A 17,285-nucleotide genomic window follows, 5' to 3' on the forward strand; every position below is an offset into this window, starting at 1 on the left:
ATCAGATCATTCTAGTAGCCCTTCTATGGACCTGTTCCAGTTTGAATTAATCTTTCTTAAACATGGGAGACCAGAATTGCACAATATTCTAGATGAAGTTTCATCAGTGTCTTGTTTAATGCTTCTACTGAAAATACCTCACCTGATGCATCCTAGGATTGCATTAGCCTTTTTTCACAGCCATATCACACCGACAGCTCATAGTCATCCTGTGATCAACAAATACACCCAGGTCTTTCTCCTCCTCTGTTGTTTCCAACTGATAAGTTCCTAACTTATAGCAAAAATTCTTGTTGTTAGTCCCTAATTGTTTGACCTTGCACTTTGCACTGTTACATTTTATCCCATTTCTGTTACTCCAGTTTACAAGGTCATCCAGATTTTCTTGTATGATATTCTGGTCCTCCTCCATGTTGGCAATACCTCCCACTTCGTGTCATTCACAAATTTTATTAACCATTCTCACTTTTTGTGCCAAGGTCAGTAATAAAAATGTTAAATAAGATTGGTCCCAAGACCAGTCCCTGAGGAGCTCCAGTAGTAACCTTCCTTCACCCTGACAGTTCACCTTTCAGTATGACTCGTTGTAGTCTCCCCTTTAGCCAGTTCTTTATCCACCTTTCCTCCTCCCACCTTCCTTTTTCCCCAATTCACAGAGATACCCCTGGAAGAGACAGAATCTTTGTATATGTCCTTGTTCACCACACCACCAACTTGAAAGACTGATTGCTCCTCCACAGATGCTGAGTGACAGTCCCTTTTAGATGGGGCCCCAGCAAGCCCATGTCTCTCTGAAGTCACATTCCATCATGGAGTAGAATGATTTGTAAATGCTCCTCTTGTCCACAGGCAAAATACACAGTAGAAGAAGCTGATGGCTCCCCCTTAGTCAAGGCAGATGTCCATTTTGGCTCCCCCTGCCTTGAATTCCACAAGGCCCTTCAGTAATCTTCCTTAAATTTCCTTTTTCATGGCATTCCTGTGCTACAAGCAGGGTGATTTCTCCAACAGTTCAAACTCCATTAAATCCTGTTTATTCTGCCTTCTGATAGCCAAAAGCTGGATCCATTGTACCTAGGTTTGCGCCTTCCTGGGAAGACTGTTTAAAAAGGTATATTTAGGTCTATCAGTTCCGTGGTCCATGCCTCAGTCATGCAGTCGGTAAATTGCTGGATAAAGATGTGTGGCCACCCATGGGAGGAAAAGGGCTCACTCCTAAGTTGCTGGTAGTACTGTTGCTGTAATGTGCTTGGGGAATCCAGCTTGGCCCTTTGATGATATTGATGTTGGTGGCCATATCTTCCTACAGGGCTTAATACGTGGCTTGTGCTGCTTTTGTTAGAAATGGAACTAAGCTGGCAACACAAATCATATTTGAAGGTGTTCAGATAGGCCTCAGGAGTCACCTAGTCCCATATTAGGCAGGGATGACATGGCAACTTGTGCAGTGTCTCTGCAACAGCTGCTCATGGAACTTTCTGTTGTTCCCTGTGGCTTGTTCGGAAACTGCTGCAAATAAACTTGGGTGATTACTCATGTCATATACTGAATTTTACTGGAGAATAGCTTACCTACTGCTCTTTGTTTTGTGGCGTTGTCTGAGTTAATTGGTTCATACAAGTTTCAAGGCAAGAATATTGTTGAAAGAAGGAAGGGCAGAAACAGAAATAAGTGTAATTAATGCATGCCAAGATTTGGTCATAGTGAAAACATCAGAAAGATTTAAAAAAAAATCAGTGCTCAGTCTAACTTCTTTTACAGTATTAGTATAGGGATGAGGTTTACATCCTTCCACCAGAGAGATTAATCAGATAAATTCTCACTGATATGAGAAGGAAGGTATTGGGGGATTGAAGAGTTGTATCGCTGGAGATGTGACGTCCATTTTTACTTCCATAACATCTCCAGATGTTACTAGAGCTTTTTGGAAGCTTATTCATAATCTGATTTTGGAATTAGTGTTCTGTTTTAAAAAAATTCTTCTGTTTTTGTAAGATTCTTCTGGTTTGAAAGAGATTAGCATAGTGGGCCCCCAATCTTGATTGGGTTATTGGGTGCTATTCCAATACACACAATACATAAAACTAAAGAGAAATACTAGAACTCATGATATCTCTTAACATGCAATAAACTTTTAAAGTGCAACCACTGTAAATATTCCCCCTCTAACTCCAGGGAGAGGTTAGATTCTGATATAATCACACATCTGCATGAGCCGGAGCCCTAGGCATGATCCTATAGTGCCTATGCGTTAAATCAGCTGTTTTCTTTCTACTGCTATGTCCTCCCCTTTTCAAGGGAAAGCATTAGAGGCCGTTTTCTAGCTATCTTCCTCTTTTTATAAGATTCTCATGCCTTTCTCCCTTTCCTAGTCTCTACTTCAGTATGCCAAAATTTTCTCACCAGTTTGTCTGTCGGCCTGTTTTTCAGCTCCCAGTTCATCTCTGATCTCTGGATACTCTTCAGCCTCAGATTATGCAGTCTTCTCCTTATGTGGATGTTCTGGAGAGCAGTTTTCTCTCTCCATCGTGTATGTTGCTTATGAAAAATAGCAGGGAAAGATGAACAATGCCATACTTTGCTGTAACTACTATATGACAAAAGAGAAAGAGCTCAGTTTCTCGCATTCAAACAGAATTATATAGCCTCTTCGCTGTATACTTGCTTTTCAGGGTCCCTCTAGTGTTCAGTATTATAGTTAATACCTGTAGATGCTGTAGGAAAACCTCCCTCCCAAGGTTTTACATTTCTTCCTTAAAAAAGAAGTGAAAGGTCTGTTGCCAACAGACCGTGGGTGCCCTGTCACAGAACAATGTAATGCAAACAATGGTTAATTCTTGTGAAGACAAAATGTTACATTTTAATACGTTTTAAGTATTACTTACTATCCCTAGTAGGAGTGGTGGCACCTCACTCAAAACTACTTTTTATTTACAGCAATCAGAATTTGAAAGCTTTTCCTCAGAGATATTTCTCATTATACCATTGTATGATCCCTTACTGTGCATCTCAGTGTTGGATGGTTGTTTTATTTATTTCTGTAGTGCTCAAAAGACTACTAGGCACACTGGACCTGTGGTAAGAGATCTCTGCCCTGAAGAGCGTATAGTCAATAGAGACACAGACAAAGGAGGCGGGAGGGATATAACATGAGACTTGGTTGCCTCTTCCAATGTTTTCTTCTGTTTTGTATTTTAATCCTTACCTATTTTCATCCCATCTGCCATCTTCGGCACTTTCCATTCCTTTCCTTTTTTGAAACCCCTCTTTTCTCCAGCCCAGTCCCCAAGCCAATTCAGGAGTGATATTGACATGCTTGTGAGATACTTGAATCTATCCAGGTCAGCAGGTCCTCCTATCACCAGGTCTTCTGGGATGTAGAAATAAAGGGTAGATTTGGGAGAGAGAACAATCTCAGAGGACTTTCCCTGCAGCATTGCCAAGAGGCAAAAGTGTGTAGGAGAACAGCATCAAAACATAGTTTTGGAATAATGAATAGAAATAAAGGTAAAAGACTGAAGATGTTCAGATATTTTACCATATGTTTAGCTTGTTGGATGTTAAAATATATGTGTGCACTCCTGTTCTTAGAGAACCATTTAGTGAGAGTGATGTATTCCTGGATTTTTGAATTATATATCACTTTCGCTAGAGGGTGGTATTCGACATTTGTTGTATAATATGCATATTCTCCAGCCCAGCATCTCCCACAGTGCTCATTCATCTGGGCTGTCACTCTCCACAGTGCCGCTCACGGAGCCGTTCCAGAGTTTCACCACTACTTGTCCTAGCCATGCCCTCCTGCTCCTGCTTGCCACTAAGTTCTCTGCCTCCATGGCAGGGGACAGTTGGCAGATTTAGCTGTTCCTGCTTTCGTTTGCTCCCCTGTTTTGTTTTTCTCTCCCGTTTTCAGGCAGTAGTGAGCAGATGAGCTGGATCTTTTTAACCTTTTTTACTCTTCCCTAGGTAAAATATCAACCATTGGGTGGTTAATCTACCTGGAAGCTGCCTCTGTAAAGTTTCTCTGCCATCTCCTCTGCCTCTCTCTCAGGCTTGATAGAACAGCCAAGGAAGCATCAGACCAAGTCCAAAAAAGTGCTCTGTTTGCAAGGCAGCCTTCCAGGCTCCACCCAACCAACTGACCCTAACTCTGTTAGGACTCGGATCTCTGAGTTGGACAGGCATGTGGAGTCCTATCTGCTGAATAGCCATGTCTCCAACACCGGACAATCAGAGCTGGAGCCACAGAACAGAACAGGGAGATGATCAAAGGACAAGGAGGATCTCATTCAGCTGGCCGAGGGGTAAGTCCCAGGGTCCAGGACTCTAAAAGGAACAACGCTGCAGGGCTAAAGGTCCATCCCCATCTTAAAATGGCTCCTAAATGCCCTGGGAAAAGAAGCAGGGCTCATAAGCAGACTCTGTCACTCCCAGTTTGAGCTGGAGGAGTTGGGCAGTGAACCCTTCTCCCCTACCTTAGGGGACTGGGACCCTGCAGGGGAGGAATCAGACAGAGAGCTCTCTGGAGAGCTTCAAGCACTGTGAAAGGCAAGCTGTAAAAACCTCATCAGAGCCACAGCAGGGTTCCTGTGCACATGAGATGGGCTACAAGAACAAAGACCAAAAAGGAGAAGAAAACAGAAAAAAAACCTCTAAGGCACATGCCCATGCCCTCTGACTCTTCTTCCTCCCCCCACCTCATCTCCTCCCTCTCCCCCCCACAGAGGTAGAAGAACTATGTGTCTGAATCAGAGCAGAGGAAGACACAACAAAGTTCCTCTCCCCTCCACCCCAGAAAAGTTTGAGACTGTTTACAGAAAGGTTGTACAGATACAGATCCAGCCTGAACAGGCTAGTGAGAGCAAGCCTCAAAGCAAATTCCTGGCCTTAAAATCCTCCCCTGAGGCTGTTGTTCCTCTGTGCTCCTCTTCTGAGGATCTGATCACAGAGGAATGGGACAAGCCTGACAAAGGCAAACATCAGTAAAATTTACCTCAGGTTCTACAGGCTACAGGAGCCAAAGAACTTTATTGCTCAGTGTGACACAGAGACCCCTTGGCAAAATGGTACCTGGTTCTTTGCAAACAGCTCTCACCTCAGACCTAAGAAACTCACTACACAAAACACATCATCTTCAAGTGCTGTCCTTGTGGGGGCTCCACTTCAGGTGATGGTGAGTCCTGGTGCCGTTGATCAGAGATTTTTGGTAGCAGTGCTCGGTCGGGCTGCATGTGCTTAGTAGCTGTGTCATGTCGCTGTTGGAATCTCATTTAGCGAGCGCACATCCTTGTCTGAAGATGGAGCTTACGGCAGTGCAACAGCTTTTTCCCCTATAGATTGACAAAATAGAAATGTAGTTGTTAGATACTATTGTTTAAAAAAAATATATATATAGTTTTTCTTTCTTTGGTTCCTGTGCTCCCTTCGGAGCATATTCCACAAAAGTTTTTCTCCATTTCCCCGCTCCCTGGGGGCACTACCCTGAACATGCCAGGCTCCCCTAGCTTTACGAGATGCGTCTCCTGCAAAGAAGCAATTGCGTGATCCAATGGGCACACGCTCTGTGTGAGATGCCTCGGAGAAACGCACATTCCACAGAAGCCCTGCTGACCTGAAGTCCTCTAACTTGTCTAAGTAATTCTTAACTTGTTCTTTTCCTATTTTAGCCTCTGATCCTACCCCATTACACTGATGGTTTACTGTGAGTTGTCCAATCACTGTTAACTTTTTTGGTGAAAACGGGGGGTGGGGGGGGGGTTTAGCACTTTGGACATTCCTGCATTTTCTGTTCTTGTCTTCCCTCCTTATTGAGTATTGTGCCTACCCTGTCCTTGGTCTTCCTCATACTTTTTCTATATTTGTAAAATGCTTTCTTGTTACCCTTTATGTCCCCAGCTAATTTAATCTTGTTTATTAACTTAGCCTTTCTGATTTTGTTCGTATGTCCTTATGAGGTTTTTTATATTCATCCTTCATAATTTGACCTAGTTTCTACTTTTTTATGACTATTTCTGAGTTTCAGGTGATTGAAGATCTCGTGGTTAAGCCAGGGTGGTCTCTTATAGTACTTCCTATCTTTCCTACACATTGAGGTAGTTTGCTCTTAGGCCCTTAATAGTATTTCTTTTAAAAATCTGCCAACTCTCATAAGCTCTTTTTTTCCCGTGAGATCTTACCTACAATCAGGTGCCTTCAAATCTTCCTCCTGAGTGTGTGGAACCACTCCCCTGAACACATGAAAGACCATGTCTGCAGGGCCAGCTCCAGGCACCAGCTCAGCAAGCAGGTGCTTGGGGCGGCCAAGGGGAAGGGACGGCAAGTCGGGCTCTTTGGCGGCAGGTCCCTCTCAGAGGGAAGGACCTGCTGCCGAATTGCTGCCAAAGAGGAAAGCGGTGCAGTGGAGCTGCCGCAGATCGCGATCGTGGCTTTTTTTCTTTTTTTTTCCTCCTTTTCTCCCACTGCTTGGGGCGGCAAAAACCCTGGAGCCGGCCATGATCTGACTCCCGATCCAGACGCTCAGTGGTGGGGACTGTCCATTGGATTGTCTGCTAAGGCCTTCCCGCATGGCTTCCGCATCCCCTTGTCCTTACTAACAAAGCCAGCCTGGAGGGCTGAAGTACTCATGTGGGGTTTCAAACCACCCAGGGAACCTGGATCCCAGAGGAAGAGACAACTGGCATAAATCTTCTAGAACTCAGAGTAGTCAGGCTATCTTTGTGAAAGTTCTAGATCTTCCTGGAGGGAATCATATTTTGGTTCAGTCAGCCAACACAACTACAGTCTTGTACATAAACAACCACGGAAGGAGAAGGAGCTCAAGGCAACATGCAGAAACAATGGAAATAATGAAACAGGCAGAGCAGTCTTTCTTGTCATTCAGAACAACCCATATAAAGGGGAATTGAACCAGAAGGCAGACTGGCTCAACCAACACTAGCTCAACACTCTAGACTGGTGCTTGAATCAGGAGGTCTTCAGTCTGATTTCAAAGGACAATCTGTCTTCCTTCAGCCAATTTGTTTGTGAGCTGCAAGAATATGAAGAGGCCGAGATACTTCACGAGGGAGATAGATCCCAAATCCTTGGGGACAGATGCCATTTCACACAGATGGCTACCTTTTCCCTTCCTGGGGAAAGTGATTCAGAAAATAAAAAGGGGGCAGACAAAAGTAATATTGATAACTCCCTATTGGCCAAGGAGATCCTGGTTTTCTGACCTGATGAACCTGACTGTGGAACCTCTGCTACAGTGACTATGGAGACTGGAAATAATTTCCCAAGGCCTATTTTTCCATCCAGGTCTCAGACCAGCTTCAGTTGATAGACCCAGTATTGCTAAGGCCTCTGTTTCAGTAACCAAACTATCTTCCAAAATTATCAAGACTTTGCTAGCATCCTGGAGAACCTTAACACTAAAGCCATACTTTTCTCTCTGGTCCAGGTTCAGTGCCTCGTGCCAAGAGTACTGTGTGGACCCCAGCAATCCAAGCCATTTTGAACTTTTTGCAGGATGTCGTAGACAAGGGCTTTAAATGCAGCACCACAGCGCCAAATTTCTAATCTCAGTAGCATCCTTTTCATTGGGTCTGCAGGATCCTTGATCTTCAGATTCCTCAGAGCTATCAGGCTGACCAAGCTGTTGATCAGGCTAATTTTCGCAAAATAGGATCTACCACTGGTTTTAAAAGGTCTAAGAGATCATTCCTTTGAGACCCTGACTTCAGTGATGGCCTTCTACTGGTCCATAAAAACTTGTTTTCTGGTCTCTATCACATCTGCTAGATGGGTATCAGAACTGGTGATGTTATCTGTGCAAGAACCTTGTCGTATATTTCACAATGGCAACGTGGTGCTGAAAACATGTCTTTTCTTCCTAAAGTAAATTTTCTCTTCCATACTTCCTAAAAAGTTGTCCTTCCTTCATTCTGTCCAAATCTTCGACATCCGACAGAATAGAAGTGGCACACCTTAATGTCAGGAGGGTGCTGAAAATCTGCATCATGTACATAGAATTCACAATGAGATCAGGTGCCCTGTTTGTGTCCTTCCAGCCTAAATGTCAAGGTCTCAGAGTTTCTAAAATCATCCATCGCTAGATGGATTAGGCTTTATATTGTTGAAGCCTACAAGAGATGAGAAATTAACAAGTGTGTTGTAAACAAGACACGAGAAGTCATTCTTCCGCTTTACTCTGCGCTGGTTAGGCCTCAACTGGAGTATTGTGTCCAGTTCTGGGCACCGCATTTCAAGAAAGATGTGGAGAAACTGGAGAGGGTCCAGAGAAGAGCAACGAGAATGATTAAAGGTCTTGAGAACATGACCTATGAAGGAAGGCGGAAGGAATTGGGTTTGTTTAGTTTGGAAAAGAGAAGACTGAGAGGGGACATGATAGCAGTTTTCAGGTATCTAAAAGGGTGTCATCAGGAGGAGGGAGAAAACTTGTTCACATTAGCCTCCAGTGATAGAACAAGAAGCAATGGGCTTAAACTGCAGCAAGGGAGATTTAGGTTGGACATTAGGAAAAAGTTCCTAACTGTCAGGGTAGTTAAACACTGGAATAGATTGCCTAGGGAAGTTGTGGAATCTCCATCTCTGGAGATATTTAAGAGTAAGTTAGATAAATGTCTATTAGGGATGGTCTAGACAGTATTTGGTCCTGCCATGAGGGCAGGGGACTGGACTCGATGACCTCTCGAGTTCCCTTCCAGTCCTAGAGTCTGAGTCTATCCCTGCTCTGTAGTTTCTGTGATCCCTCTATGTGATTTAAACTTCACTGTCACTTCGCAGGTGTATTTATGTATTCAAATTATGGAGGCATCAGTTGCAGCTCCATAGTTAATGTTGAGTTTAGTTCTGCACTTAAGGGAGGGAGTCATGTTTTTGATTATACATGAAAAAATAGTGCAGGGATCATCAACCTTTGGTATGCAGCTCACCAGGGTAAGCACGGTGGCAGGCCGGGCTGGTTTGTTTACCTGCTGCGTCCGCAGGTTCAGCCGATCGCAGCTCCCACTGGCCGCTGTTCACCGTCCCAGGCCAACTGGGTCTGCGGGAAGCGGTAGTCAGCATGCCGTTGGCCTGCACCACTTCCCACAGCCGCAATTGGCCTGGGATGGTGAACTGTGGCCAGTGGGAGCCGCGATCGGCTGAACCTGCGGACTCAGCAGGTAAACAAACTGTCCCAGTCCAACAGGGTGCTTACCCTGGCAAGCCGCATGCCAAAGGTTGCCAATCCCTGAAATAGTGTGTTCTCCCCCAAGGTACAGCACTTATTTTTTAAGTAGAGAACTAGTTTTCTGAGACTTTACAGAAAATCCATTAATTTAGTTTGAGTTAAAATTATTGTGATGGGTTGGAGCCCCCCGTCCAGGATGCCAGCTGAAGTTCTGGGGTTTAGCTGAGCCTCTTCTGCTCCACCAGCCTGTATTTCCTCTCCCTATTTTGCTGAATTAGGCTCTCCAGCCTCTTGCAACACACACACAGAGGTAGGGCCACACCTAGCTACAGACACCCTTATAACATTGTTTGGCAGCCGCCTGCTTTGTCCACTGCTTGCAGGAAGAGCAGCCTGTTGGAGCTAGCTGGTGAGGGATTGGAACCAGGGTGGACCAGCAGCCCCCCTATCAGCTCCCCTAAGTTTCCTGTGTGGCAACTGCCCAGCAGACTATCAATTGCAGGGCAGTTCAGCTGTCCCTCCCCCCACTGCCATGTGCTGCTCCTGCCCTCTGCCTCTGAGCTGCTCCCGGGAACCTCCTGCTCGCTGTGCAGGAGGCGGAAAAGAGAGGGGCTAATGTCAAGGTGTCCCCCTCCCCCTACTCCTGCCCCCGCTCTTGTACCTCATCTCCACAGAGCTGGGGGGGGACGGGACATGACAGGACTCAGAACAGAGGGAGCTTGCTGGCAGCAGCTGCATTCTCAACTTCCTGATCTACTTAAAAAGGCAGTGTACGTAGAGTGGGATCAGCATACTTAAAGGGGCGATGCATCTCTCACACACATGCACGCATGCCTCTGTGTGTCTCTGCCATGCTGTCTTCCCTCCCTCCATTCCTGCTATCTTGTAGACTGTAAAGCTACATTAACAACTTGTTAACCTTTGAGGGCTCAACCAAGTGCTGGTTAATCATTTAGCAGTAAGGCATTCCCTGGGAAATATCCCACTCTCTTCCACCGTCTGACTTCACCACCTCAGCCAAGCTTCACAATCATCATTGCTGTGTATAGTATAAAATTGTTGTTTAAAACTTATTGTGTGTGTGTATATAGTCTTTTGTCTGGCAAAAAAAAAAATTCCCTGGAACCAACCCCCCCCTTTACATTAGTTCTTATGGGGAAATTGGATTCGCTTAACATCGTTTCACTTAAAGTAGCATTTTTCAGGAACATAACTACAACATTAAGCGAGGAGTTACTGTATTATGCTCTAAATTGCTGATACATACTAGCAATCTTGAGTATCTTTTTGTCTAGGAATATAATACTGATTTTCTACTTACTGATATTTGTACTTCTGATTGCAGTACAATAGATGCTTGACAAGGTAGGTGTTAATACTGCTCATTGGGAATATAGGCCCAGTTCTTTACATCATTTCAATATGTGCTTAACATTAAGTATCTGCTTAAGGCCAATTGACTCTAATAGGATTTAAGATTGCATTTAAAGTTTAAGCTCATGGTTGAGTGTTCTGCTGAATCTTTGCTGAGTCAACATCATACAGCTGATACCTTTAGTTAATGTTTAGTATTTTAACAAAAATTCCTTTTTTTTCCAAGGAAACAAATGACTCCGCTAATGTATGCAGCTCGAGAAGGACACTGTCAGGTTGTTGCTCTTCTTGTTGCTTATGGATCACAAATAAATGCCCAGGATGAAAATGGTTATACAGTAAGCAAGCTACTTGTATATCCTGTATGTGATAATGAACTGAGTGTTTTACTTTTCACATTTACTACTTATTCCTCAGAAATACCTTTCACTCTAGTGCTCCACCTTGCCAAATTTTTCTGGAACTGACTCCATCTGGCACCACTCAACAGCTTTTTGTGAATCAGAAGAGATTGTTCCTTAACATGGCACTTGCAGTAGCTGCTTGACTTTTATATTTTTTCTTTCCTTATCTAAACTTATCTCTCACCTGTCTGTTATCCATTGCCATCAGGGCATGAGCCGGGGGAGAAAGCAGGGGTACACCTTCCCCCAGTAATCTCTCCGCCACCACCCCTAGCTTCTGCCCTGCCCTCCTCCCTGGGATTCCCTCCCCTGAGCCCAGCCTCCCCTCTTTCTGCCAGGGTGGGAGTTTGGCTGAGTGCAGCTGAAGGGACATGCCTGAAAAAGGCACTGCAGCTAGTGCTCCCACTGAGCCCCACTAGATGATGCCTGGAGCAGGGAAGCGGAGCTGGCAGCCCAGCTTTGCCAGAGGGTGCACGGGGAAGCTGGTTGATACCCGTCCCCTCCTTGCCTGCAGCCTCCAGTAAGTGTTTGGTGCCCACCTGGGATGTCACAGAAGGGAGCTCAGGACAAAGGTGGGCAGAGGCAGTGGAAACGGGATAGGTACTCTGGGGATGGATGCGAAGCCTGGGGAGTTGGGGAGGGAGGAAGCGGAGCCTGGGGACACTGGATGGGGTGCTGATGTTTAAAGTGCCTCCTGTGATGTTTCCTGGTGTTATCTGGACTGGTCATCTGTTAGGTCACTCCAGTCTTCGACTCTGGGAGCCAGCCTTACCCTGCACTGATGTGAGAACCCCCACTCCCGGGCTATTCATGCACAGCCTCTAGCATGTAAGCTGCTCCCAGCTACATGAGTGAGCACTTTCGGCCAGCCGCTGGTTGGATTGTGCAACTGAATGACACTAGCGTATATCTCCGGTCCCAGACACAATCCTTGCAGTATCCAGTGTCCACTGCAAGCTTATATGAGTTTGTCAATTTAACAAAGAAATTGATATGTATCAGGCTTGTTATCCCAAGGGGAGTCTCTGACATGCTTCAGACCAAACGCACTGCTTCAGGTAGAATAAACAAACAAATTTATTAACTACAAAAGATTTTAAATGATTATAGGTCAAAGCACAACAAGTCAGATTTGGTCAAATGAAATAAAAGCAAAACGCATTCTAAGCTGATCTTAACACTTTCAGTGCCCTTACAAACGTAGATGCTTCTCATCACAGGCTGGCTGGTTGCCCTTCAGCCAGGCTCTCCCTTTTAATCAGCACTTCAGTCACTTGGTGGTGGTGTCTGTAGATGGAGGTGAAAGAGAGACAGAGCATGGCAGACATCTTTCCCTTTGATCATGGCCTTTCTTCCCTCTTGGCTTCCCTCCCTCGCCCCGAGTAAGGTGAGCATTACGTCATCGTAGTCCCAAACTGACGGAGGGAAGTTTGGTGACTCACTCGAGAGTCCAGCAGATCCTTTGTTGCTGCCTAAGCCAGTCTCCTTTGTTCCTATGAGGCTGGGCTGGGTTTGTTCCATACATGCCGTGATGAGGTGTGAACTGCCCCTCTGTTCCTGGAGAGTTTTTGCCTGGGTTTGTTTTAAGTCACGAGAACACATTTTCAGCCTCATAACTATTATATACATGAAACAACCTGTAACGTTACTATAACAACAATGCTCAGTGCATCATGAGCCTTCTGAAGACACCCGACGTGACAAATTTTACATTGGATACCACACAGTCATTTTATAAGGATGAACATGGGGGTACAGAGTGTTCACCTGATGTACAGAGCATCACCGCCACCCCCAAAAATAGTCACATTTAAATCCCTGCACACACCCCTGGTTGCCATAGCATCTGAGTCCCTTTTATATGTGGAGTCGCAGTAGCCCCAAAGCTTTGAGAATTGCTTAGAATGGAATTTCAGAATTTCACAGGCAACTTGTTTCCTTGTTTGCCATTATGTTCCTGTATTTAAAACAATCTGCAAACTGTAGGGTATGGAGGTAATCTTGCTATTCGTGTTTAAATAGAGCAAAATTGTAGAATTTAGAATAAACTAAGTCTATTAAATACACTTGTAGTCCAATGGTGTGGCAGAGAGGAGGGAACACCTTCCCATGTGTGAAAGATGAATGAGTGAGAAAGGGCAGAGTTAGAACTGACTTTGCATATGTGTTGAGAACTTTTGTCATAAATATTTAAATCTGCACTTTAACTTTGAATTAATTTTTAAAGCATTTGACAAGATATTTTATATGTTGTCCATTTTTAGTGAATTGTATTCTGTCCAGTCATCTTCCAATCAATAATTAGCTTAATGTAACAAAATGAGATTGTGCGGCAGCATCATAATTAGCTGATGGAGTTACTCTTCCATGTTTACTTTTCACACAAGTCCCCTATTTTGTTTTATTGAGATAATAAGCTCTGGTTTTTGTCTTGTCTTTTAAACTTATTCTGCCAAGTGAAACAAAATGTTTTATATATAGGCACTGACATGGGCATCCCACCAAGGACATAAAAATGTTGTCTTGAAGTTGCTTGAACTTGGAGCTGATAAAACTCTACAAACCAAAGATGGAAAGACAGCAGGAGAGATTGCAAAAAGCAGTAAACATTCAGAGGTACTATTCTCCACTAAGATCTCATTCTGTTTTTCCTGAAATGTTCATGTTCTCACTGGTTGCACAGCTTCCCAGACCAATGTTAATGTAGGCCCTTAAACATGTATTACAGCGTATATTTAACCAATATTTTTATTAATATTATTCAGTGCTACACTGTAGGTGTTTGTGATGCTTTAAAAGTTACTACACATGCATTATGTTGCAAAGTTAATGTTGCTGTGGGAACTTTAACTTAAATTTCCAGCATAATTCCTTGCTTAGAGTTATTATTTTAATACGTGTGGTATCAAAAATGTATTCACTGACAGTTTTTCTGATCAACAGTTGGTTAAATTCAACCAAGATAACTTTGAAATAAATTGCATTGTATAGTGTTTAGCTACTCTTCATTTGGGAGAGTTCTACAGAAATTCAAATAGAAAAACATTTTAAATTGCTTAAATATGAAGCAGTAGCTGCAGGCTTTAGGTAGTATAGTAAATATCTGCCGCTTCAATAATTAGTACTCAAGGGAAAAGTCTGTCTAAAAAGGTTGAATCTTCTCCTGTGGCCCTAGGAGCAGCAACAGAGGGTATGACTACACAGTGAACCTCCCAAGCCAGGTCGATATCTCTTGAGAGTTGTGAACTACACTATTCATCACAGAGCTCTGTGGAATTTGCAGCTCCATAGCTGTGATATTTAGCATTTTTCCAGGACTCTATAGAAATCAGCATTATTAAAGTGAAATTCACCATTTTTCTGCACTTAGGCATCTATTTTCAGCCTCTCTCCAGCTTTCGCCACCAGGGGGAGTTCATTGGATTAGAGTGCATCTTCCCTGCCCTGTTCCCAGGAGCCAGGCAGCAGAGGGGCAAGGAGCCAGAGCTGGAATCTAATGACAGCTAGGAAAAGGAGAAAAGAGCCAGTATTGCAGACTAGGAGCCTAGGCTGCCTGGAGAACAGTGGAGCAGCCAAGGCCTAGTGGTTTGGAGAGATGAGTGATTGAAAACCAGCTACAAGCTACTTTTCATGGCATACACTGGCAAGGAGGCTTTGAGCCAGGCTGCCTGAAGAGTATGGCAAAAAATCCATTGAGACTAATCACTGACAAATTTTACATCACTAGGAGCTTGTGTTTTTGTGGAGGTGAGGGGAATGTGAACCAAGTATTTAATAAAGGTACAATAAATTAACATTGCTGTGGAATTTAAAGATTCTTGTTATGGAATTTGGTCTAATTATATGATGGAGTACATGGGCTTGTCAGTGATCCAAAGAAATGGGAGGAAGATACACGATTATCTTTTCCCACCAAAATTTGAGATGAGAATGAGATGAATCTCTGTTGCTCTTTGGCTTCAACCCCCCACCAAAGGAATAGAAAAAAAATATGAAGTAGAGCAGATCTTCAGTAGGAACTATTGAAAAAATGTTTTGGCCAAGTTGAAGGACGCCTTCCTCTGACCATCCTTTAAAGAGGATTATTCAGTCTGAGTATGAGGAGCCATCAAAGAAAAAACACCTTGGCTAGGAAATGTCTAAACATTACCGTTTTACAAAAGACGTGCAGGATCCTTGTGCAGCTCACAAAGATTGACATAATAGTAACAACCCTCACCAAAGACATTTAAGGAGATGCTGACTTCCTGAGAACCAGACATATACAGTGGGTTCCCTAAGAGAATTATGAAACTTTTGCAGTGGCTCTTCTGGCTTCAGTCTCTTCCTCATCCTTAATTAGGATTATAATCATGTCAATGAACTTGATGAAGGGTAAAGAGCTCCTTTCCTTCTGATGTGACCATAGAAAAACAGAAATAAATTCATTTTTGAAGTGGGGAAATCACTGATCAGGATGTCAGGCCTTCTTTGTACATCATGAAAAAAGCAGAAAATGGGCACAGACTGAGTATTTTTTCCCACATTGCAACTCACCTTTGAAGAAATGCACTACTAATCATGTGTTTGAAAGCTTTTCCCTGATGACTTTGTCAGGTTTTTTGATTTAACGTTAGCTTTATCCTTTCTTTCTGAAATCATAGTTTCGTTGGTAGTTCAGGAAGAGGTGGGTTTTTTTTGGATCATTGTCCCTGAAGGCAGACTTTAGAGTGACATGTCCCCTGAATGTCAACTTTACTTCTGTCACTGGGGCCAGAGGAATAGACTGAGCTATCTAGTGGAGATTGTGTATGTGGTTTTACTATGAGAGAATGAATCAGCAGGCAAAAAAAAATCATTTTTTCTTTGATCAATTAGATATAAAGAACACCCAAGTACAAAATCCGTTGCTTTTTGTTTGGAATGTGTATAATACTGGTATCTGTGTGTGTGCTAATACAGTATATCCATACATTTCTAGGATACAGGAATAAATTACAAGTGCGTACACAATCTTGTTCTTGAGAGATTTTACTTGGGAGTGAGGAACTTCTATGTCTTCAAACCAAAAATAAATATCCAGTTAATTTTAGTTAATATATGACCTCTCAGCCTTTTACATTTCACATCAGAATGTTTTTATTTGTCTTCACACTGTACACAGTGTTGCCTCACTCTATACTGATGGTTCTTGTTCAGTATTCCATTGAAATTTGGTTAGCTTAGCAACATTCACTCTTGGAGATTTAAGCTCCATGAGCTCATCTCTATCGCAGTTGTTTGCCTTTTGGAAGAATGAGATGACTTATTTGAATTATTCTCCCCAGATAATAGGCCATGAAATAATTTTCCCACCTTTTTTACAATTTCAATTTTCATTGTGCATTGAATTATTCTTGTGTTTATTTAATTAAATAGGACACTACTATACTTCTCTTTTCCTAAACTGAATATTAACTAAATGGTTTTCATACTTTTTTCAGCTTTTTAATTTACTTTCTTTGACTGCAAATCCCTTTCAAGAGAAGTTCCAGAACCTGTTTAAAGAAGAGGCTATCCACAAACTCTTAAAAGCGGTCCCTGATGCAGTTAGAGATCATAAAGTTAGGTAAAGAAGGAAAAAAACTAATGCTGTTTTAGTTCATTTTAGTTTTAATATTATGAATACTTTTGGGGTGTGCACATGATTAGCATTAATGCAGAACAATTTACAGTGTCTATTTTTGGAATTTTTTTTTTACAGTCACACCTAATGTAATAATTTCTTAAAATGAGAAACCGAAATCCAGTTATGAAACACTGAAACTCATCTTAAATTTTGTATTTCCTAACATTTAGGTGCCTTATTGTACAAACCCAATATTGCATTACATAGTTTGGATGCTTCCAAGTTTTTAACGGAGGCCACTGGTACAGTATATACACGATAAACTTTATCTGTATCATCAGTGGAGAATATGACCCTATTGTTGCCTTCTCCATCAGATAATTTCTGACAAGGGTTAAGGACTTTTGTTGAGAATGACAAATGCTTTAAAAATTGAGGTTTCTTCTAACCAGAAGCACCCCACATACACAATATGATATTTTAGAGCATGCCGGGGACTTCTAGCTCTTATATGCATCTGTTCTTCTCCTGGCCAAGGTGGGAGATTTTTTTATCATGTGTCCCTCCAGGGATTTGAGTATTCTTTTCACATCCCACACTCAACTTCCTGATAAAAACAGTTGCTATATAAGGTGTTGATTGAGAGGATTTTTACTTAGTCATATTATGTGTATATTTATTCTTAATCAAATATATGAATAAAGTATAATTGAGTGGAAAATCCTTTCCCTCATCTCATCATGAG

The 17,285-nt window shown here is 42.8% G+C and overlaps 1 protein-coding gene across 1 annotated transcript in view; it reads left to right on the top strand.

Moving 5' to 3' along the window:
• ASZ1 (ankyrin repeat, SAM and basic leucine zipper domain containing 1) overlaps positions 1-17,285 on the top strand; it is a 112,122-nt gene that overhangs the window by 71,248 nt on the left and 23,589 nt on the right. Inside the window, 3 exon segments of the mRNA XM_050936760.1 lie at positions 10,776-10,887; positions 13,435-13,569; positions 16,416-16,540. Coding sequence (XP_050792717.1) covers positions 10,776-10,887; positions 13,435-13,569; positions 16,416-16,540 — 372 coding nt within the window.

This window comes from Gopherus flavomarginatus, chromosome 1 (genome assembly GCF_025201925.1).
Source record: "Gopherus flavomarginatus isolate rGopFla2 chromosome 1, rGopFla2.mat.asm, whole genome shotgun sequence".
Taxonomy (NCBI): domain Eukaryota; kingdom Metazoa; phylum Chordata; order Testudines; family Testudinidae; genus Gopherus; species Gopherus flavomarginatus.